The sequence below is a fragment of the Anser brachyrhynchus genome, assembly GCF_964034855.1.
Source record: "Anser brachyrhynchus genome assembly, chromosome: 2".
NCBI lineage: Eukaryota > Metazoa > Chordata > Aves > Anseriformes > Anatidae > Anser > Anser brachyrhynchus.
The window spans coordinates 157,126,032-157,148,904 of record NC_137695.1 but is presented as its reverse complement, the minus strand read 5'-3'; the positions used below and the strand labels follow the sequence as shown (position 1 = coordinate 157,148,904).

The 22,873-nt window shown below is 40.9% G+C and overlaps 1 protein-coding gene across 17 annotated transcripts in view; it reads left to right on the top strand.

The window, feature by feature from the left end:
* TRAPPC9 (trafficking protein particle complex subunit 9) overlaps positions 1-22,873 on the top strand; it is a 556,529-nt gene that overhangs the window by 24,215 nt on the left and 509,441 nt on the right. For all 17 annotated transcript variants that reach the window (XR_013947303.1, XR_013947304.1, XR_013947305.1 and 14 more), the window contains 3 exons: positions 1,445-1,661; positions 4,135-4,278; positions 20,759-20,885. Coding sequence is in view for 12 of the 17 variants with exons in the window: in XM_080582090.1 (XP_080438216.1) it covers positions 1,445-1,661; positions 4,135-4,278; positions 20,759-20,885 (488 nt within the window). In the remaining 5 variants the exon portion in view is untranslated. The remainder of the gene's footprint in view (positions 1-1,444; positions 1,662-4,134; positions 4,279-20,758; positions 20,886-22,873) is intronic.

The following is a 22,873-nucleotide window of genomic DNA, read 5'->3' as shown; positions in this document are numbered from 1 at the left end:
ATTGCCTTTTCACAATTCCAGTTAAAGGATTGGTCTGTTATGTGGCCGGGCTTTGTTTTTGCATTGTGCATTGGCTCGTGTTGTCAGGTCTGAGGGAAATAGCAACTTCAGCTTCAAACACTGGCTGAAACTGCCCCAAATCATTTGCTAGTCTGTCTGCATCTCTTAATCTTTTGACCTACTAGGATTTGAGCTATCAGATAAGGTCATGGTGTGTCCTGAAAACTCCAGGTCTCTTTGGGCCTTTTTTGGACCTATCCCTGTGCCCAAAATTAGTAGTGACTTGTGAAAACAGATCATGTTTTTGTATGTCAGGATTTACATGGCTAAAAATGTTTTGAAGCTTCATAAAACCTAATAATTTCTGCAAAATTTACTAGCGTGGCTAGTATTTTTCAACTTCACAAGTCCTGAAGTATCTGAAGATAAACACAATTCACCAACTGATGCTTTTGGTTTTGCAGTGTGAGTGGCAGAAATGGTGTTTCTTGTCCATTAGTGCTATTTTTGTACGAACTTTATCACTGTACATTCCTGTAAAGCTGATGACATATTTTGAGGAATAATTCTTCGTAATGGCAAATATTTCGTATTGCTTTTGGTTGTGCGTGTTGGATGTTGTGCACTAGGTGTCAGCATGGATCCACTTTCAGGACTCATTAATGCTTGTTACTGGGATATAGACATGAAATAGCTGATAACTTCGAGACTCTTGCAGAAGTTTCTTCTTCTGCATAGAAGAAATACTGCACACCAGGGCGGAAGGAGTGATTATTTGGGACTTGTGCCAGTATATTTACGAGCTACAGTGCATGTTGGTAGTTCCTTACCAAGTTTGTTTGAACTTTAAGCTTAATGAGACTTAACCTTTCACTAAATTCTACCTCGCTAGTTGACAGTCTGCATTTGTATGTTATCATGGACTGCATGTTTTGTGGTTTACAAGATCAGAGGCTCATAAAATCGAGGCGTTAAGTTTCTTTGCTTTCATAGCCTGAGATTTCAAGATCAGCTGCTAGGTTTTCTCTTAAGCTGGTGAAGACACTTCAGTCGTTACATCAGTTGAGTTTGGATGTGGTGTAGTTTTGTGTTCTGACCATGCACATGAGTATCATGCTAAACATCATCCATAAAATACGGAGCTGGTTAGGTATGTTTAACTGCTTTGACTACTTACTTGTTAGTACTAATGACAAATTAAGTTGATAAAGAAATGCGTCTTCACTGTTCTTGGTAGCTGTTGAACTTGAAGCAAGTGTAAGTTTTCCTGGCAGTAGGAGCTGCCAGGACTGGCTGTATGCGAATTCTCTGGCCTTCTGGGGTGTTGGAGATGTCTGCTACATTTCCCTCTGCTTTTTCTCTTTTTTTTTTTTTTTCCCCGTTACTCAGATATATGCTTTCTTGATTAAAACCAATTCCTTCCTATTCTCCCCTTAAATTTCAGCTTTCAGAAGAAGAAAAAATCCAGCGCTACAGCATTCTTTCCGAGCTGTACGAACGTATTGGTTTTCACCGCAAATCCGCTTTTTTCAAGCGTATAGCAGCAATGCAGTGCGCTGCCCCGAGCATCCCAGAGCCTGGGTGGAGGGCGTGCTACAAACTGCTTTTAGAAACTCTCCCTGGCTATAGCTTATCGTTGGATCCTAAAGATTTCAGCAAAGGTAAGTGTCTCTGGGAAAGCTTACTAGGTCACTCAGTTGGCTTTCTATGACTAATTTCCTTGAGAGGTTTCAAATAAAACTCAAGTCCTTTACCTATCTGTCACTAATTGTGGCAAATCAAGCAGTTTTTTAGAACAACAACTTTACTTTTTGCTGGTGTTGCTTCCAATAGTTCTGAATTTCGGAGAGCTACTGCTGAGTGTCTTGCTGAATTCCTCTGTTTGCAGCAAATGCATTTTATTAACGAGAGCTTCCCTTCTGCTGTTTCAAAAATGTCTTGTGATGATACACTTCTCAGTACAACAAAGGTCATATTTTATTTCTGAGTATTTTTTAATTAGCTGCCTTTGAAGACTTGTGTCTCAGAAACTGTATTCCTCGTGGTATTTGTTGTTGGCTTTTAATTAAAGAATGAAAGATTCTTTTATGTTTTTATATATAGACACATATACATTATATACAGATATAATATAAAGTACATACATGCTTGTAATTATATATATATATATCTGTATCAATGTCACATTCTTCCACAAGTTAAATTGGTGTGGTGTTATCTGTAAGACTAGCTTTTGGTTAAGACATTTAAGCAATTTTTAGATGCTATATATTTTTAAAGTTGCTATTTTTTTGCACTTATTTAAAAAAAAAACCACCCAAACCAGCCTGTAACAAGTGACTGTTCTTGTTGCTGTTAAGTGCTGTGTTCTGCAAGTTTTATTTACTGTCTGCTGCCCTTTTTTAGGTAACCTCTATTTGAACATTTTTTAATTTGGCACCAATGTTATCCAAAGCTGTATATAAAGTAATCATTTAAAAAAATGTCTTTATTTTAATATACTGTGCCACATTTTCCCTGTAAAAGAAGAGACAGCTAATATGCTGCTTGGGAACTTGGGAGTTTTGAGTAAACTTTCCTGGGTTTCCCAAAAACTCGAATTCTTTTTGTATAGTGGTGTTTTAGTGAACATTCACTAAACGATGTCTCTGCGGGAGTGGAGCAGCAAACAGTGGGCTGAACATCAATGGAAAAGGCAGTGAGGTTCACCTGTAATAGGACTCTGAACTGGTTTAAATAAGAATAAATTGCAGCTGGCAGATTGTTCTCCCTTTTGTGAGAATGCATTGGCTATCTACTGTTGGGATTCCAGTTCGAAGACTGGCGTGGGACTGTGTTGGGAGGAGAGTTTGCAGAAGTTCTGCAAGAGCTGGCTATTAAAGAAAAAAAAGACAACTGGCGTTTATTTTTTACCTTACCTTTATGTTGCACTGAAGTGCTTTGTCAGGTTTTACCCCTAAAAATTGTCAGATATTACCCTGGCTCTTGCAGAGACATGGAAGGATCACTGTAAATTGTAAGCAGTGCTTGCTAAGAATGGCATTTCACACGTGGAAAAATAACCTCATGTTGATACCTGTGTGTGGGAAATATAAACTCCTTAACATTTGGTTCCGGGAATTGCTTCTGGAAAAGTTAGCCAACTGCTGAAGGGTAGTACTAGGAAGAAGTCTGTTTAGAAGTTTATGAAGTATTGCACATCTTAGAATGTCCGTTATTTAACGATTACTGCTTTTGCTTGCTACTAATCGTAGAATCACAGAATGGCTTGGGTTGGAAGGGACCTTAAAGATCATTTTACTCCAACCCCCTGCCATGGGCAGGGACACCTCCCACCAGCCCAGGTTGCCCAAAGCCCCATCCAGCCTGGCCTTGAGCACCTCCAGGGATGGGGCATCCACAGCTTCTCTGGGCAGCCTGTGCCACGGCCTCACCACCCTCTGAGCGAAGAATTTCTTCCTACCCTTTTTAGTTTAAAACCATTACTCCTTGAATGACCTGAAAGCAGGTTAAGTTTCATAACATGTACTGAATATTACATTTTCAAAAGAAAGCCTACATTATGATGCACTGTTTATTGTTCTGATAGAAACTTGGCAAATACGAAATAATTTGTAGTCTGAAACTTAGTTTTTAAAGGCTAATAATAGTCAGGAGATATGCCTCGTGTCCTTTAGTCTATTTCTTTTTTAACTGACTTTTAAAGGTGAGGAGAGCATCGGGAGAAAACATTTTGCTTGATCCTTGGAGAGATTTAAGAAGTACTGAATTTAGATGAAAGTGAAGTTTCTGTGTTAAATCTTGAATGAATTTCTTGTTTGGAGAAGTTAAAAATTGTATATTGTATTATTTTTTCTTTATGAGAAGTGTTAACTTCGTTTTCTGAGTTCTAATGATAAATTTAGTCAATAGGCAAGCATATGAAACAAAAATTGCTTTACAGTCAAATATACAACAAACCCAAAGCCCCTATTTTTTTGACTGTTTTGAGTCCGAGCTTTGGGTTTTGTAATTATTGTTTCCATTGGGTGATTTTAATCCAAGTATCATTAAATTACTGCTTAGAATATACAGAAAACCAAATTTGATTGTTTTTTGATGACTTCTAGCTTTCAAAAAATGTTTATTTTGTAGGAACTCATCGAGGATGGGCTGCAGTACAGATGCGTTTGCTTCATGAACTCGTGTATGCCTCCAGAAGAATGGGCAACCCTGCTCTATCTGTCAGGCATCTGTCCTTCCTCCTCCAGACCATGCTGGATTTTCTTTCTGATCAAGGTATGATTTTAAAAAAGAGGAGAGTCATCTGCACTTTTTTCTGTCCTACAGTCAAATAACGTGACTTTGCTTTGAAGTATGCTTAGTTTGAGAAGTAGGGGAGAGGACAGAAGTTAGAGAATTGTGTGCACACTGGGTAGCTGTTTGATGGCTATCAATCAAGTGTACGGCGTTATTAATTTTAAATATTGCAGTGTCCTGACCTTGATACGTAGTAGCTAAAATAAAACTTTCTTAAATGTTTTCCGTCTGCTGATTGACTGCCTCAAGCCTATTGCTCAATTTCCTCTGTAAATTTTTGGTGTATGATTGGAGGGCTTAATTTGGGACGTGTAGATGTGGCGCTAGGGATGTAGCTTAGTGATGGGGCTTGGTAGGTCAGCTTTTTGGTTAGACTTCGATGGTCTTTGAAGGTCTTTTCCAACCTAGAGGATTCTGTGGTAAAGAAGCCCTCTAAGGGAGTAGGCACAGTCCTGGTCCCTGTGTTTGTGACAACGAACTTGTAGCAGCTGAGCAAGATGGAATTGAATTCAGCAGTTGCTTTTCCTCCTTTCTTCTTTAATAATGGGCAAATGTTGCTCTTTGGTGACTCCTGCAACCAACAATTTAGCTGGCAGGCTTCAGCCCTTTGCCTACTCACGAATTCCCTTGTTTGTTTAGTGGCTAAATCAGTAATGGAGGAAGGAGAGGAACAGAGAGGAGCTGGGTTACTGGAATAAATTATCTGCCTCTCTGTAGGTCTTAGTTGCTGTCAGAAAGGTTTTCCAGGTTTGTGGGTTTTCCAGGGCTCTTACGTGAAGCTTCATTGATTTACGTATGGAAAGCTTCACTGAAGAAAAGGCTTTGAGCTGTTCCACGTATGTCCACATGTTATTGCTAATCCCAAATCCTAAAAATGTCCTAAAACCAACGTATTTTTGTATTTGCCACTAGGTTTTGAATCTCCTTGAATGTTCTCTGTGTTTCAGTTTCCTCTATATGAAAAAAATGAGAGCTGAAATTCTAGTCTTTCTTGTCTTCAAACGTTGTATGGCTGAGTAAAGCTTCCAGCTTCATAAGACCTCTGATAACTCTGACTTTTAGTGTCTTTGAAAAATTAAAACTCAGTGCTCTTCAAAGTGTTTGAAATGTAGCTGAATCTTTTTATCCATTTCTGCTGAAGGGGTCCAAAATAGAGCTCGCTGTTGTGTTTTGAAATCTTTTGCTGATAGTGTGGTGCTCAGACATGGTGAGTATTCCAAACTAGAGTACCAGTGAGTACTGGAAACTTATTTCTGAATTGTATATTTTTTTTCTTAATTCTTCTGAGGCTGTTCTTGTTTGCTCTTCTGCAAGGATTCATTTAGCATAGAAAACTACTGTGCGTTTATAGTGTTCTTTTTTCCATTATTATCAGGAAAAATACAAACAAAGAACCCCCTTGAACCATGGATTGTGGTAAAGGACTAAAACAAGATGCTTTGTATGCATAAGGTTTTGCTACTTAGTATTTATTTAAAGTCTGTGAACAGTTTCCATTATATTATGAACTTACAAAGTGTTATATCTATTTATAACTTCACACTTTTTAAGATATAACTAGTATTCTTCTCTGATAATCATGACTGAAACTTCAAGGTTTTCTTTACCAAAAAGGGTTTCATTATGAAATTGAAATAACTCAGTAGCGCTGGAGTTTAAGAATGCTAAGATTTTATTATTATTCTCTATGGAAAGTTGCCACATTAGAAGTTAAGAGGTAGAGGAAAATTCACTCTTTTTAAAATAATTTTTTTACCCAGAACTATTTTTTTTTCTTAAATAAAGCACACTTCCTATTTTTAAAGCTTTTAATTGAGGATACACGTTAAATCCTGTGCTTATATTTAAAATTCAGACAGTTTGCAGGTCATCTTTAAAAATAAAACCAATGGAAGTGAAAACTCTAAACTGGAAGGAAGTTACCGGGCAAACATTTGGTACTGGAACATAATCTAAGCCTTTTATGTCTCTGGATTTGCTTCTTGTAGACACAGAAAAGGAATATTGGCTCATTCTATCTTCTTAATCTAGTTCTGTTCAGTTACTACTTCAGCTGAAGTTGAGGAACTCGGATTTCAGCAAACAGAAAAATTTGATTTCGCTTCTAGTCGAATTTAAGAGGATGAGATTTTGTATTTATAATGAAAAATCTCATTAGAAGCTCTTGCTCCTATTCACAGAACCCAAATGCATTGTCTAATAGTGTGTGTTTAAAACAAAACTTTCTTGTATTTGAATTAATTAAATGACACTGATAATTATTTTAAGAACACAACTTTTGTGTATATTTACTGGAACTACAATTTCCAAACATGCAAATCCAAATAACAGTATGATCACGTAAATGGGAGCTGTCAGTTGTCATTTTAATTGGAGTCTGATTTAAAATTAAGCGATTTAGTTACGTAAATCTGTAAAATGCCATCTTCTGGTTAGCAAAAAGAGGTACCAAAGTCTGCTGTAAAGCTCTGTGATCTCCAACCATTATGTTGTAATGTTCACAACCCCTCGAGAATCGCTCCTTCTTTCAGAAAGAATTAAAATGTGCAAATGCAAAGTTGCTTGGAATTAAATCCATCTCTTTTGCATAATACTTTTTGAAACATAACACTGCGTACAGCTCACGCTGAATTTAATTTGGGTAAGGTCAGATACTTGAAAAACACCATTTTTTTTTTTTATTATTGATGGTATCCATAGTTCTTAAAAGGACTGTAATTTATATTGCGAACAAATGATTCTGAGGGGGCTCATCTAATAGGGCTTTTCTGAGCACAGAGTTGCTTCAAAACAGCAGTTACTGGGGTGTGACCATCCGCACAGAACCGACTTTCAGAAAGCACGTGTGGCACCCCTGCAAGTTCGGGTTCTTCCAGATGTTCAGTGGGTTTTGAACTCTGTCACGCCTGATGCTTTGGTTACTTCTCTGGTGACAAGGAGCTCGGTGCACAGAAGCGACCTTCTCTCACTGTTCGTGGTGTGGCATGAAACGAGGAATGCTTTGCTACTTCCTCGGACAAGTTCAGTTCATTAAATATTTTCCAAGTTTGTCTCTTCTATTACTTGAGGAAATCATGTTCGCCTTCCGCTGCTTCTTAGTGTCATTAAGATCTTCCCGTCCTCTGGCTGTTCCTCTGGCTGTTCTCACGCTTTTCAGCGCTCTGATGAGGTGGTGGGCTGTACATCTGAGATCTCCCCTGATCCGCCTGTTGAGTACCTCCTTAGTTGGCAGCATAATTGCTCTGCCTTGCGTGAAACACGCAGAGGTTGTGCTTCCTCTGTTGACCAAGCATTCTGGATACCTTAATACTTAAGGTGAGTGACACGAGGTGAGAGAGAGAACAAGATCTGGAAGCGCTTCCTGAAATGTGCGAGGGTGCCTTTCTGTCATCCCTCTGCACCACTGATTCTTCTTACATCGTTGGATACAGCTGCAGCCTCCGCTGCCAAACTGCAGGACAGAGGTTGGCTCCCAAAGCAGTTCGAGACTGTGGGAAGGTGCACGCCGACTTCGTGACACTAGTTCTATCTTCTGAGCTTGGATAACCGGCAGGCAAAGGTAACAGGAGAAGTATTCCATATTTTCCTTCTGTCCATCGTAGTTACTGATTTTGGACACGGCCTGCGTGGCTGTCTGAGCCCCCTTGGTACCCTTTTGGTGCTTCTCTAGCCAATGGGGTCGCCAGCATAGGTACACCTGCAGCATTAGCATGGCCCTCAGTGTCTCAGCGTGTCTGTTCTGCTGCTTTTACCCTCCCATAGATCAGCACGATAACTCTCTTCAGAAACAGAAGCACGTTGGCTGACAATTTGAAAAATGATGGTGTGGCCGGCCTCATGTATGTATGTCGACCTTTCAACAGCAGCGAGAGAACAGTGGGCATCGTGCAATTCAGTCTTTCTGCGATGACCTTTGTCTTTAGTCTTTTCAGCAGCAGTGGTGACCAGAAATAAATAGGCTGACCTCCACAGCCGTGGCCACAAAATGTCTGGCGGCCTGGCTGGTAAGATCCACTTGTCATTCCACTTCTGTTGATCCAGTTGTCAGGCTTTCTCTGCTCACTGTCTGTAAGATTTTGAACAGTTTTGGCTTATTTATTTTTCTACTGAGTCATGACAAAATTTGTTTTAGCCCTAGCTAAACTACAAATGATATCCTGGGCTTCATTACAGATAGGCTTTAGACGCAGGCGTGCCCTCTGCGGAGCACATCGTCATCACTCTAGCCACTGTCATTGATTCTCTGAAGGACGTGAAATCTTCAGTGAAAAAATTGTTTTGACATTTCTCTTCAGGCAGAGGTCAGACGAAGTCCTGCATGTGATGAAGGACTTAGGGGGGTCGCTCTTGCTGTAGCTGGGTGTTGTTTTCTATGGAAAAAAACCTTATTAACAGTTCTCTAGTGTCCTTTAAGAGGGTTTTCTGTGTGTGGAATTTCATTTGCGGTGTGAATGCTTTATACACCTTCATACAGGCCTTGCACAGGAAATACCCCAGCATTGCTGAGATCATTCCTTGTTCAGACAGTGACTGCATGCCGTGACTGCATCGGGTCAGTAGGATGAGCGAAACGTGGCTCTGTCTAAGAAAAAGGTCTTTGCTCTTTTCAGAGGTCCTCTGTTGATTTCTCAAAAATACCCTGAGTCATATAAATGTCACGGACGTGACTCTGAGCCCCGAGGTGGCACGGTTCTGTCCCTTCTGCAGGGCTGGCTGTTGCTTGCCACTTCAAAATCACACGGCATGTTAATCTGTGCCATTCAAACTTTAGGGTTTGCAAGCTCGGCTCCAGGCTGTTTTCTCATGCAGATAATTTCTCGCTGTCCAGAAGCTGCTTGTTCTCCCCCGGTGCTGAGATCCTCCTCCTCGATGGGGAATTTCTGCCCAGCCTTATGCGGAATGCTCTTTCAGTTCCCCTTGTCCTCTAGATGAGTCCTGATGGACTTGTCAGTGTTGGCTGGGCAGTCGGCTTTGGTAGCTTAGAGCTGGGGGTAGCTGGAGGACCAGGGACTGCGTGACAATAATCTGAGATCACTTTCAGACCCTTTTCTTTTCAGAATTTCTTTTCAGAACCTTCTCATGCTCCTTTCAACGCTGTCGTGTTCAGGAGACTGCTGACATATCAACTGCCAAGGGTGAGCTCTGTCCCTTTTGCAAAGAAGCGATGGGCTTAATCTTGGAAAAATTCCCCAAACCTTGTTTATCTCTGGCAGTTGTGGTTAAACCTGGGCCGATCGTAATTTGAACATGTCAAACTTGGTATCTGACAACTCTGAAAATACGCCTTTCTATCTCATAGCTTGAAAGAGGAAACTACGTAGTATTTTGCAGACATTTTTATTTATAGAACAACTTGCATATGCATCCACTTGGCGATATTTAAATTTCAAATTGCTGTGTAGAAATACAGAAAAGAGTGAAGGATATTAAACCAAGCTCGTAAAAATTGACAGCTAGACCAAAACCAACTGTGCAAATGCCCTTAAGTGTAACCCTTCTGCCAAGCCTATATTGGCAGCAGTAAAGACCAGATTTAGTTTCTGGGGATCCTTACATAAAACATTGTCTTCAGTTTGCCCCTGAACGCTTGGGAAAGTTAAATCAAACTGCATCAGCACTTAGCGAATTATGGTTCCCCACACGGATTTGACTAATGGCATCTCACTGAAGAAAGGGATTCAGGATAACCTACAAACCTCTAAATAACTGCTGCTCCTCTTGAGCACGGGATAATTTAAAACCACCTGGTTTTGCGGGACTGTAGGAGCAACTTGTTAGGGTTTGTTCACCTCGCCGTGTCCTGTTCTCTTGTTTATGTCTTCCTGTGATATTCTCACTCTTCCCTTTTTAGACTGCTTGTAGTAGGAGTTCTTAAGAGCTTCAGTTTGAGCTGGTTGTTTGCCATTTCCCCTGCCTGTTCCCAGTGTTCCTCTTTTTTTCCCTTCCTCTTCATCATATTCAGGTCATAAGCAGCAAGATGGTAAGTATTAGAAATAAAAATGAGGATAAACAAGAATGCTTGACTTTTAACAAAAACAGACAACCCTGTCAGTAGCATCGAACTTTGAAAAGAGGAGCTACATAGAAGTAACGAAGCTCATTGGAAGAAATTAGGGGTGGTGTGCTTGCTGCTTGCATGGAGACCACTTAAAGGTGTCATACTAGGTTCTCTGTAAGTGTATTCTCCCCCTTCTCCGTTAAAGTAAATCCAAAAATAGTGAAAAAGCAGGGCAAAATAAATACAAGTGGAGAAAATTTACACTGTAAAAGTATATGTTGTGTCCAAACATAGAAAGTAAAGGGGAACGCCGCCTGTGACAAGTTAAATGGGGGGAAGGAGGGAATCCTAAGCCCAAACCAGATTTTGAAGAGTAACTTACTGAACGCTTGAAAGCTAGTAACTTCTTCAGATATATTGGAAACATGAAGCCTGCCTGCACTTTTGTAGAAATGAACCGTAACAGGTGTAAAACGACACACTCAAGGAAGATGGAGCCATAGCAGAGAAGTTGATGAAGGTTTCCTTTTTAGGAAGGAAGATTTCAAGGCAAAGCCCTTCCTCTGCGGAGAGTAAACCCGATGAATTCTTTCAAAGAGTTAACTCGGAATGGTTTACGATGGGGAGTGATCTGACCTGTAAGATGAAAAAAGTTCACCAGATAAAGTTCAAAGATGCTAAAGGAATTTAAAAATTAAGTAATTGAACCTCTGACAGTTGCAATTAGCGGATTTCTTAAATGGTCCTTATTCTCCTTTCAAAACTGTAAGTGGCAAATGAATCTCTGCATCGTTTTTTTTTTTTTAGGACTTCATAGTTACTTCAGTAACTGTCTCGAGAGTAGAAAGTAAGAGGTGCTGTACTGGAAACCTTCTCTGAGAAGGTCTGCTTACGCTGAAACTAGTCTCAAGTAATCCCCTGAAGTCTGTGTGATGTAGGCACCAACTGATTCCCTCTATGGCCTCTCTCCTTTTGTGCTGTAGAACTTGCTAATACAGCCATGGCCTGTCAGCACTGTGCAGTGTTTTATAGCTGTAGGGAACGTTGTTCCTCAATATTACCTTTCCATTCGGACAGCATTTCCCCATGGGTTCTCTACAGCACATAAATCAATTTTTAGAAGGACAGAAGCTACCGATTTCAAGGGCTCAGAAGAATGAAGCTTTAATCAGACTGAACAGAGAATGTGGAAATTAGAATTAGATGCAAACGTCTGAGTTGAGGTGAGTTTTACATAACTGACAGTACTGAACTGCTTTAACGCACTGCGTTGTGTTTTGGTTGACAAAGCGCCTGCAAAGGGGGTTTTGTGAAACTGGTAAATCTTTCAAACGGGAGCTACTCTGCTTGGGCTTGTAATACTAAAATGAACCATTTTCTGGATGGAGACTGAAATGTCCAGTATAATTACAAAGGGAATATTTATAGCAGCATGGGAGGTTCGTAGCCATGGATCGGAAGTATTTTTACAGCTCCAGCATAGTGCCGTATCTTATCTATGTATGTATATATAAAAAGTGTGTGTGTATATACATATAAAAATATAATTGAGCAGACTTAGCACCTTGTGTGTGTTAGAGGTATAGTAGTGGCACAATGTGTTTGAATATATTAAAAAAAAGCTTGAATGTAAATGCTTTCTGACGTACTGTAATAAAAATCTTCTGAGTTTGGACTTGAAGTAGGAGGAAGTTTCTTAGAAGTCACTTAACTCATTCATCATGGTACTCTATATATAATCAGATAAACGGAGGGGACCAGGAAATGCGCCATACACAAGCCCACTGGCTAAAGTTTTGTTTTTTTCTTTTCCTCCAACTCTTCCACCTCTCTTGCAGTACTGCAAAGAATGACGCTACATACTCATATTTAAGTTTTCCCGTACGAGGTTAATGTATAAAGGCATCAGTAACGTGGGCGGTATTTAGGATTTGTAGATTTGGAGTTTAGATTTGAGTTTTGCTGCTTTTGTTCTAGTGCTCTTTTGTTCAGTTCTGTGCTATAAAACTTCAGCACTGCTACCTGCTCCTGTTGCTGGGAGTTGTTTATCTAAAACGCTCCTGCATATTTAAAAATCTTTTTTGCTTTCTTTTTATTATTATTTTTAATACAGAATAGTAGCAGCCAGGTAAAACTCTCTGGGTTTATAATATTCTTTTAAAACCTCACTTTGGAACTGGTGTTTTCTAGAGGAGCTGGCATATTAAATAACTTCACTCTAAAACCACATTTTAAAAAAAGATGCCATTGATTTTCATGAAATATATGTCTTGTAGACTATGCTGAAACTTAAGGTTGCCAAGAGGAAAACCAAAATGCCTACAGAAGTTTATCGATTGCAAAGAGTGATCTGCTTATCCTTGTGTGGCTGGAGTAACTCTGGTTCAGCCTACAATTCAGTGAATTTAGTGATTGTGGACTAAATAAATGAGGGTGACTAAACTGGTAACAAAATCACCAACAGGAACGAGAGATTTAAATTCATTTGGATAACACAAGATATGAAGACTAGCAGTTTGAGTCAGTGTTACATGAAGAAAAAAATGCTGTAATGTAAATAAAATGAACGCTGACTCAAACTGCCTGGCATTACAAACAAAGCTGAATGTCTTTCACGCAATTTACCTTAGTTTAGACTTGTGTTGGACTTGATGAGGCGCAGACAAAATCTCCAGCCTCTGCCTTATCCAAATTCGTATGTGAAACAGCAAATCCGGCGTTAAAATAAAATGGTGCATTTCTTTATGACAGAAAGTTCCTACTAAGTTGTTTTAAAGTCATTCATGAATAAAATGAAATTTCCAAGCTGTACGTCAGAATTCCCATCATCGTGTAGTTGCCTCTTGTTTTTTGAAGAAGCCTGATGTGATTAATGGAGAGAAGGGATGTTCAAACGAAGACAACTTGCCAAGCTGTTGTTTCAGAAAAAAACTGCTTCGAGGAAGACATGCTTTAATTGACAATATGAAGACATGAAGAATTTGTGGTGTATTTGCTAATGTTTTGTGCTGAAGGAAGGTATTTTTATATTAACTATTTTACGAAAATCCAAATATATGGCCTTTAGATGGCTTTAACAGACTCAGTGCCCTCCTAACTGCAAGTAGCAGTTTATATGTAAGTAGAAATACGGGTGTTTAAAAGATCATCCATCTGCTTTGGTGATCTCCCTGCATGATGTCCATTTGAGTACGGTTGGATGTACTTTGAAAAGAACAAAAAGATTCAGGAGTGATACTGAAAAAATGCTTTTTCGGAAGGATTGGAAAACTCAAATATGTTAGCTGAGAGAGCTGGCATGTTTTCGTTATCAGTTTTGAGACAGTTGTCTGGTTCTTTAAACAATTAAACTGGCCTTTTCTCAGGCAAGAGGAGTCTCTTCTCTTTCTTGCCACTAATGGAAGCATCAAAACTCTGAATTATGTTAATTCTCTCTGGCCAAATTCCAGTGACTTTGCAGGACAGTGAAGTGAGGAGAGAGCTCCTACAGAAATTACCGTGATGTTCTTACCACCTTCTGTCTCTCTGTGCTTCCTCTACCCAAAACACCAAATCAGATGTGTGTAACAGTGGGCCATTGTATCTGTACATTTTTTTACAAAGCCTGCTTTGCTCAGAAGTGGCTTTGCAGGAGTTGTCTTTTAACTTTTTTTTTATTGTTTTGGAAGTTAGCTTTGCTTCATTTGCTCCACTTTATGTAAAGATAGGTCTGCTGGTATTAACGTCAGAAATCATTAGCGTTGCTCAGTGGTTTACATACTGATTTTGTGTGTACAAAATATATTTTGAAATGTTTTTCAGAGAACACAGACATCTGAAGTTAGCTCAGGTACAGTGGAGAACTAGATGCTGAAATTTTAATGGCGTTTCCCTGAACTCTCACTTCGGCTATCCCAATTTTTTGAGATTCTATCCAAAAGTATTTCTGTGCTGGGTGTGAATTTCAGACTCACTGTGACATAATGTGTACACATTTTATATAATTGCTAAAAAATCTTGTAATGAAAGACCAAATTTCCGAAAAAAAACCCTTCGTGTGTTTAGGCAGTCTCTTTCCATTCTTTCTTTCTCTGTGGTGGTCTTCAGAAGCAGAGAGCATAATCCTGACACAGACAACTCCTCTATATCTCATCTATTTTGAAACCAGACATTTTCCTTTTCCCTCTACCCTGCAATGTTAGGAGTAAAGCCAATGATTGCTCTTTCAGAGATGAACTATAACTACTACAGCAAATAACTGAATCCCCTCGTACGCATTCCCTCCTTGTAAGGATGGAGCCACTTTCTTTGCTGCCGTTCATAATGATCTATTCATGAAAGTGGGTCTTACTTATCAAGCTCTCTGGCTAACACAGATAAATTATTTTCCTATCGTTCCTTCTCTTTTCCATCTCAAACTGTGAATTTTATTAGTTTTAGTCTCCGCCGTATTTATTTAGAGATTTATTTTGCTTGATTTCTCAAAGAAGCAGGGTTCGTGTAATATGCTGTCTGCCAGTCCTTTCTGGTTCTCCCCGTGAGAATATCTTTTGAGTCTATAGACAAAACGTGGCGGTGTGGAGATGTTAAATTTGTTACGTTAAACGCGGAGATCAGAGACGTTAAGTTTGTTCCAGTTTCATGACACTTACTTATCCATGGAAAAGGTAAATGCTAACGGTGCCCTGAGAGACAAAGCAACTTGCTTGAGACCCGTGGACAGTTTGAAAGCAAGGTTAACTTGCTCCAAGTCTTTCTCTTCCAAAAAATATTAGAGGTGCAGTTTACTACAAATGTAGAAAATGCTGTCATCGAATTCCTGCCAAACTTTATGTAATGGAAAAACTGGTGATGCTTGCCTGCAAATTAGAGGAGACCTGCTCTGTTCTGCTGAATTAAACAGCTGAAATACTGAATAAGTGGGTTGATCGGGCAAGTCTTGCTAAGACGCTTCGCTTACAACGTTGGCTTTCTTGTGGTAGTGAAGAGGGATGCACTGAATGTACAAATAGGATGCTTAACTGTCCCTCTGCATCTCTCCCAGACTAGAATTTGAGGGACTCTTTGAAAGGTCACGAAGACCTCTGCACGCGTGCTGTAAGCTAAGTGATTAACTTCAAGGTAAAAGCAATTTGTAGCTGTTAGTTTATGAATACTCACTCACTGCGCCAGCTTTTGTTGAGGGTCTTAAAGTATTTTGTGGTCTTTCTGAATTCCTTTTTTTCTTTGAAGGATCAGCAGCACCTTGATGGCATGGTGGTGCAGGAGATCTCCACGGTAGCAGACGCTTTCTATCTTCTCTAGTTGGAAGATGGCTCATCAAGCGATTTTCTATTTTGTGAAGGGAAAAGTTGATGTTTCCGGGTACAGAAATTACTGTTTCTCTTGCTTCTTCTGCTGTCAGACTGAGTGTTTTCTGCCTTGTTACTAGTAATTTGTCAAGGAGATGTCTGACACTTTGTTCCTGAGAGAGCTGGGTGGGCCAGCTGGCTGCCACTTGTCGGAGCTGACTGCTGCACGAGGTCTCCTCTGACTTCTCCTTCGTCAATGCCATTTGCTGTTTTCAAGGCGGAAGGAAAAGCTCAGCCAGCACAAACAACCCTGGGTACCAGCTTTTTTGTTAAACCTCTGATTCTGGGCTTACCACCAGGGGAAAATTGAAGTCAGAAGGCTTTTAGCTGTTTGTTTCCCTACTTCCTTTCTCAATATTTTAGCACGTTGTGGAAGGAACCAGAAAGTCAGTTGTCTTTCAGTGCAACTGGCAGGTCAGACATAAACTGTTCCCTTTCCTCATTCTGCCTTGCTGCAGATTGCTCTGCAAGGGACAAAAAATCTTCATGAGTACAAGACCAACCATGTGCTTGCCAAAGAGCCAACACCATATTTTTAATATTTGACTCCTTTTTAAGGGGTACTAGCTGTGGCTGGGTATGTTCTACATTTCTTGAGTTAAAGCAATTGTTTTCTTCTAATTTTCTCTGTTACCTGCCAAGGCATGAAATGCTGTTTGTGTGATATGGTTAAACTGGTTACCGAAGTCCTTAAAAATGTTTCTATATAACCAACCTTCTTTCCTGTCCTGTTCAGATTTTTTCAGTGGCTCCGTTATTGGGCAATGTTGCTTCATATTATTGTGAAACTGGCAAAAAGACTTTTTTTTTTTCACGTTCGGTAGCTTTCAGTCACAAACGGTTTCTAACTGTGCAACCGAAGCTTTCAGATTTTTGTGTTCTCATCTTAGAAAAAGGCTCCAAGCAGGCTTGGGACAAAACCAAAGTTTATTGTGTTGACATGAAGTAGTTAAGCAAAAGATCACGAATAATATTGGCGGACTTGCAAAATTTTCAGTTATCAGGAGCAGCAAGAATATGGCAATGAAAATAATTCTGTATGAAATAGGGAAATCGTACTATGAGGGTATAATGAACAGACCGAGAAGCGTGTGCCCGAGTGGCAGTACTGACCGTGGCTTTGTGCAGCTTTATTTTGGTTGCAGCCATTTTATGACCCTGAGCTTTCAATGAGTCTGCAGAGAAATTGGAGAAAAAGATCGTGAATCGTTATTCCACATGAGAAAATAACCCGTCATTTCTCACTCAATAAATCAACCGCCGTAAAACCTGCACAAGAGCATTCAGTGGGGTTTCCAGATGCGGCGCGGGCTTTTAAAGCTGTTGAGGCTAATTCACAGGTCAGAGGATCAAGTGGCGATTGCCTTCCTGCTGACACGCACAAGCATGAAGACGCTAGATGGGCAACGACCTCTAAGCGTAGCTGTTTTCCATCCCTTCTTTCCAAAGAGGAAGAAAACTGCAAATAGTACGTGTCTTTCTCAGCCGCAGATGCTCTTCTCAGTCAAGGTACTCAGTCAAGGAAGAGAGGCTCCAACGTTTGCTTTCAGAAGTGGCTCTCGGGAAAGATTGTGCAGCTCCTGCTCTTAGGTGGATGCTTCTCGCTGCGTCCTGTTGGTGGGGATTCCTTGTGCGGCTCAGCTGAGATGCGGTGCTGAGTGAAATGCAGTCGAGCTGCTGGCTCGGCTCAGCGTGTTACAAACTGCACTTCGTACAGCAGCCACCTAGGAAAACGTCTTGTTTTAGCCGTGCCTTTGCGGCAAGCACACTGCGCTTCTACTGCGAAATAAAAACGGGACTCTCAAATCCATAAGCAGATTCCTTTTGCAAGCGGCAGCACGTTTGCTTTGAACGCAGTGATTGATGGCATTGCACGCTAGGAAATAAAAGCTGGTGCTTCAGCATGACAGCCTCCACTCCTGGGCAGAATGAAGTGCGCGTTGTAGTGTCATCTTCATCATTCTTGGTAGCTGTGATCCTTCCCATCTCTGCAGATCTAACGTTTATTATGTGCCCTTGCTCCTATAAAATGGCAAATAACATCCTGAATCCTATAGCCTGAAATTTTTATGAAAACAGTCTCGAACTGCTACAACTCCTGGCTCTGCTATGCCGTTCTGAGTGTCTGTGTATGTCTAAAACATGTTTTCGGGAATATTTCCTACTCTCCATTAAAATGTGGTGCGTGGCTTGGGACGGTTCAGTGGGACACAGACACAAGCAAGGCAATTTGTCAGGTGCATGAAAAAAAGTGAGCATATGTATGGAATGGTATCAATCACGTCAGCTGTAGCATCTCATTGCCTGGTCTGACAGGGAATAGACAATCTAGGAAATAAGTAATCAAATGTCTTCGAAAGTAAAAGGGGATCCCGCTGCTTGGTTCTCGCTGGGCTTTACGACTCTGCATTGAAAAATCCTTGGATGAATCCTGAACCTTGACGTTGCCGAGCTGAGCGTGTGCTAGGGATCAGCTGTCTCACAGCAGCACCTAGAGAGATGTGCTCTTCCAGAAACAGGTCCAGGACCTCCCTGAACCGTGAGTAGTTGAACCTTAAAGGAGAAAATGATCTGATTCTCCCATTCCTCTTGTCACAGATGCATCCTTCAGCTTCTGGTCTTTGTTATTGAAAGTGCTGTTCGTAGTTACGGTGTTCCGCTGTTATTACAGGTCTTGAGAAAGATCAGGCAGGCAAAACCGAGCAAATTAAGAGTGTTTCTTCCCTGCCATGTCCTGCTAAAGGAGAGCCCCCTGTTTACGTTGTGAAAGCTGGCGATTCTGTAGTTCCCGACAATTCGCATTGGGCAGGAGCAGCCCAGAAGTCACGGTCTGTCCTGCCGTAAATCACCGCGTCGTTCTGCACAGCATCATAACTGGATCTGCATCCGTACAGGAGCAAAATTAACTGTTTGTAAATCTGTCGGCTCACAGTTGTTCTTCACTTAATGTTGAAATGAATAGTTCTGTGTCTCAAGCTCCACGCTCCCTTTAAATGAAGCCCTCCTTTATCTTTTAGGGGGAAAAGATAAGAATAAGAGAAACCTTTGCATGATCTCCGTGGCGTTATCTAGCTGCTTCTGGAAGTTGCTCTGATGCATTTTGCAATAAAAAGGGCTGAAGTGGTAATAACTTGGAAGGAGAATGAGGTGCTGATGGCCAGGAGGCAGCAGCAGCCGTCTGAAATCACGGAATAGTAAAAATACCGCTCTGACTTTATCTCTGATGGTCACCTAGTCCAATTTAGGCCAGCACTGTCACCAGCTGCGGTTTTATTTAGCAGCGTTTTGAAAACCTTCGGAGATGAGATTCCGCAGCCCCCGGGGCAGTTTCTCTGGGAGCTGCTCTTGCTCTGCTCTGCTCTGCTGAATGTTTTCCTGATACCCAACGTGAGCCACCCAAGCTGCTGTTTGTGCCCGGTGCTCCTTGTTGCATCAGCTGGCACTGCAGGGAAAGGTTTGGATCCACCAGCTTCATGGTGGTGGTCATTAGTTTCCCCTGGGTTTATCTCCTCATCGAATAAGGCCAGGTCTCTCAACCTCTCTTCATGGCCCACATGCTTCAGATTACTGGTGGTAACCTTCCAACCATGCCTAATTGCATCTGAAGCGTCATTGTGCTTCTGCACCTGGGGATCTTTGGGACTTCTCACTGGGTTTGCCCCTGAAGGCACGCTGCGTTCCTCGTGGTGGCACAGAGGACGTGCTGCCCTGCTCGCGAGAAGCTCGCGGCTGGTTCCCCAGCCTCCGTTTTCCATTCGTACCGAGGTCATCAGCTGAAATTTTCATCCTTCAAAGCCGATTCTTGCTGGGGGAATGGGAGGGACCCAGTTTCGGAATGAGTCTGTCTTGAGTCATATCCCGAGGACTGCTAGCGAACAGCTAATCGCCCGAACAGAGCAACAGGCTGTGGTTTCATGAAGCTACTTACAATACGAGAGAGAACTACAGGCAGTTCTTAAGAAATCATGAAACTTTGTCCCTAAAATTTAAAACTTAAGCAATAATTATATCCAATCTTATGCCAGGCCCTTCTTCTAAGTATGCATGACTTTTTTTAATGGTTTTGTTTAAACTTCCTAGTTGGTTTTTCACATCGATGTAAACAAACCGTAACTGTTTTTAAAATCCTAAGCAATTTTTTTTTGGAAAGCAGTAACTGCCGTCACTCTCCCATTTTCTATTTTCCTTTCTCTTTGCGTATGTAGATCTCTGACTTATTTTCGAGAAATGATGTAGGTATTTAGTAGTTATTTGTACTGCTAGCACATGTACAGAGGAACATGTACACTGTACCTTAAACCAAGGTAGGTCTCAGTCTTCAGCTACCTCATTCTCACATCTAAGCACACACTTTCAGGTTTGTTTCTGTTTGCAGACTCCGGTCTCAACAGACAAACACAATTTTGGACTCAGGCCACAAATATCCCAATAGACCTTTTTTTTTTTTTTTTTTCTGGAGACATACTTGTATGAATTCGTGGAAATGACATGAAATTCAGAACCATTTATTATATATTATTGAAGGTGACATGCGTAATGTATATTTGCTTGAATGTTCTTGTATTTTTATGAAAAACAAAAGAAAAAAATCTTCCTGGCTGTTACAATTTAGCAGCATAGTGTAATTGTTTTAAAAATTAGGGAGTTGTAACACAAGATAGTGTGAAAACTAATTTGTTTCTCCTTTGCCATTAGGTATTGTTTCAGCTGGTGCTTCAGGACAGGGCTTCTTCACATAACATTGTTTCTATCAATAACCTTTAAGTGCTTGATGCCATCTGCTCTGAATGTTTAGATTTTCTATCTGAATTATAGAAATTGTTATCTTGACAGTGAAAAAAAACTAACAAAGGGTGGGTATACGCTGATGCTTTAAAAATTCTGAAAGTCCATAAAACTACCTTGCTCATTAAAGACCATTTAAGTAGTTATGGACATAAGACATCCATTGAGGCTTTTGGTGCGTAATGTAAGCGTTGTAACGCGGACGTTTGCTGGCATTCCATCCGAGTTATTTTGTTAAAATGCAAAAAAAGCAAGTAAAACTTCAGGTTTTAAGTTCATCTTTAACTTTTGTTGTGTGCAAGTTGAAAGTGTTTCTGACTCTATTTTAAACAAATTTATTTTCTAGAAAAGAAAGATGTCACGCAGAGCTTGGAAAGCTACACAGCAAAGTGCCCTGGCACAATGGAATTCATCACTCTGCCAGATGGTTTGAAGTTACCTCCTGTTCCGTTCACCAAATTGCCTATTGTGAGGTAAGACTCCAAAATGCAATCTTTAACTTTTCCACAGGACCTGTCAGATTTTAAAGGATACTGGAAGGATGTAGTCTTCTCAGTTTGCGTAAGCTGTTCACAATAACATGAAAAAATGTCAAAATGTCAAATTGTTTTGAGAAGTTCTTAAGCAAAAATAGAGCCTTTGAGTAGAAAATACTTTCTGTGGTCTTTAGTTTCAGAAGGAGAGAGATTTTTTTTTTTAAACTGTCATTCAAGAGTTTCTGATACCGTCTAAGAAAAAATATTGTATAATTGCAGCTGAGATTTAAGTTAGATACCTGACCACACTGAAAGTCCACCAGTTGGTTGCTGTCTCCATCCACGGAGCTTGGAATTTGGCTGGGACTGTTGCCTTTTGTAGCTGTTCCTTTCCAGATGCATTTTCAGGCTGGGCCCTTCAGTGGCCTGTTCTAAATCCACATTGCATTTTGTGCCCGTGTTCCAAAGCCCGTCACGCGGTCATTCCAGTGAATAACACCTGGTTTAGACTAAAGTATTGGAGAGAGGGACAGAGAGGGAGGAAACAGCCATTTGGCATCACTAATAACAGAAAGTCTTTGTCAAGAAGTGCCTTTTGGAAGGAAAGGTAATTGCTATTCAGAAAAAGTACGGGGGAAGTTCCTGAAAAGAGTTCTCGGAGAGATTTGAGTTCTCTGTGGGAAGTCATCAATGTTTCACGAAGCAATGTTCTGGTATCACAAAAAGATAATAAAGTGTATAACCAGAGAGTGAAGAGTGTATTTATTTGCAGATTACTTTCAGTAAATGTCTCTAAAATGAAATCAAGGTTTTACACCAAGACCGGTTTTCCTGCTGTAGCTAGTTTTACCAAATCCTCTCTAACTTCTTTACTGCGGGAAAACGTGCTGTCTAACTGTTTGCAGTTCATTTACGGTGATGTGTCTGCTCACACGAGCAATTTGCTGTGTGGGAGTTGCTCTCTGACAGCACAAATTTAACCTGAGCACGTACCTGAGGTTGGGTGCACACGGCAAAGCACCAGTGGTGTTCTTAAAAGTGCTTTGTCCCCTGCTGGGACCAAGTGCAAAGCCGCGCATCGGTTTGCCACCTGGGCCACCCCACGTTTCATGTCTGCTCCTGGGGGAAAAACGCAGCTTCTCCAAGGTCTTCCAGCTTTGTCCTCTCAGTGCCCGGGCAGGATTTGGTTGGCAGTGACCGGCTATCTGGGATGGCTTTGCAGGTAGCTGTGTGCTCAGTGGCACAGCACACACTTCGGAGAGGCAGCTGGTACCAGCTTCTCTGCCACATAACACGCAGCGTGGACTTACAGTCCTAAACCTGTAACTGGCAGAACCACAGTTACACGTGAGAGTTGGGAAGTTGTACGATTAATTCATTTTCAGCTGACCTTGGGGTGGATTTAATTTCACTATAACTCTACGTATAGTTCTAAACTAGTCATCCTGCATACTTGCAGTCATGAGAAAGGTGAGCACAGTTAGGTTTTTCTGCTTAAATTTAAATTTCTGCTTCAGGATGAGCTGAATTACTGAATCCCATTGCCTGTATTATTGGCTGGTTTTCCATTGACCTTAAAGATGGTTGATGGCAAGTTCGGGTACCTGTCTCTGTTAGACAATTTCCCTGTATACATTCTGAATATATAAAATATATCCCTAAATACCTCCTGAAGGTGAGTTTCTCAAGGCCACTCAAAACTTTTGCCAACAGATTAACAATACTTCAGCGGGGAACGACTCTTGCCTTTCTCCCTTAAAACGTTTTCTGCTCCGAGAGAAGCACATTTTCTATTTTGAGAACCACGTTACATTTCCTTGCTGTTCCGATGCCTTGCATTAAGACATTGCTCAGCACCCAGGTGCAGCGTTTAGCATGAGCTTTTGCTGACCCGGCTGCAGTTGGAGCGCTGCTGCAAACAGTTCCTGCAGTTCTGCCGCGGGGTGCGACACGGGCTGGGCTGAGGAGACAAACAGCGGGACTGC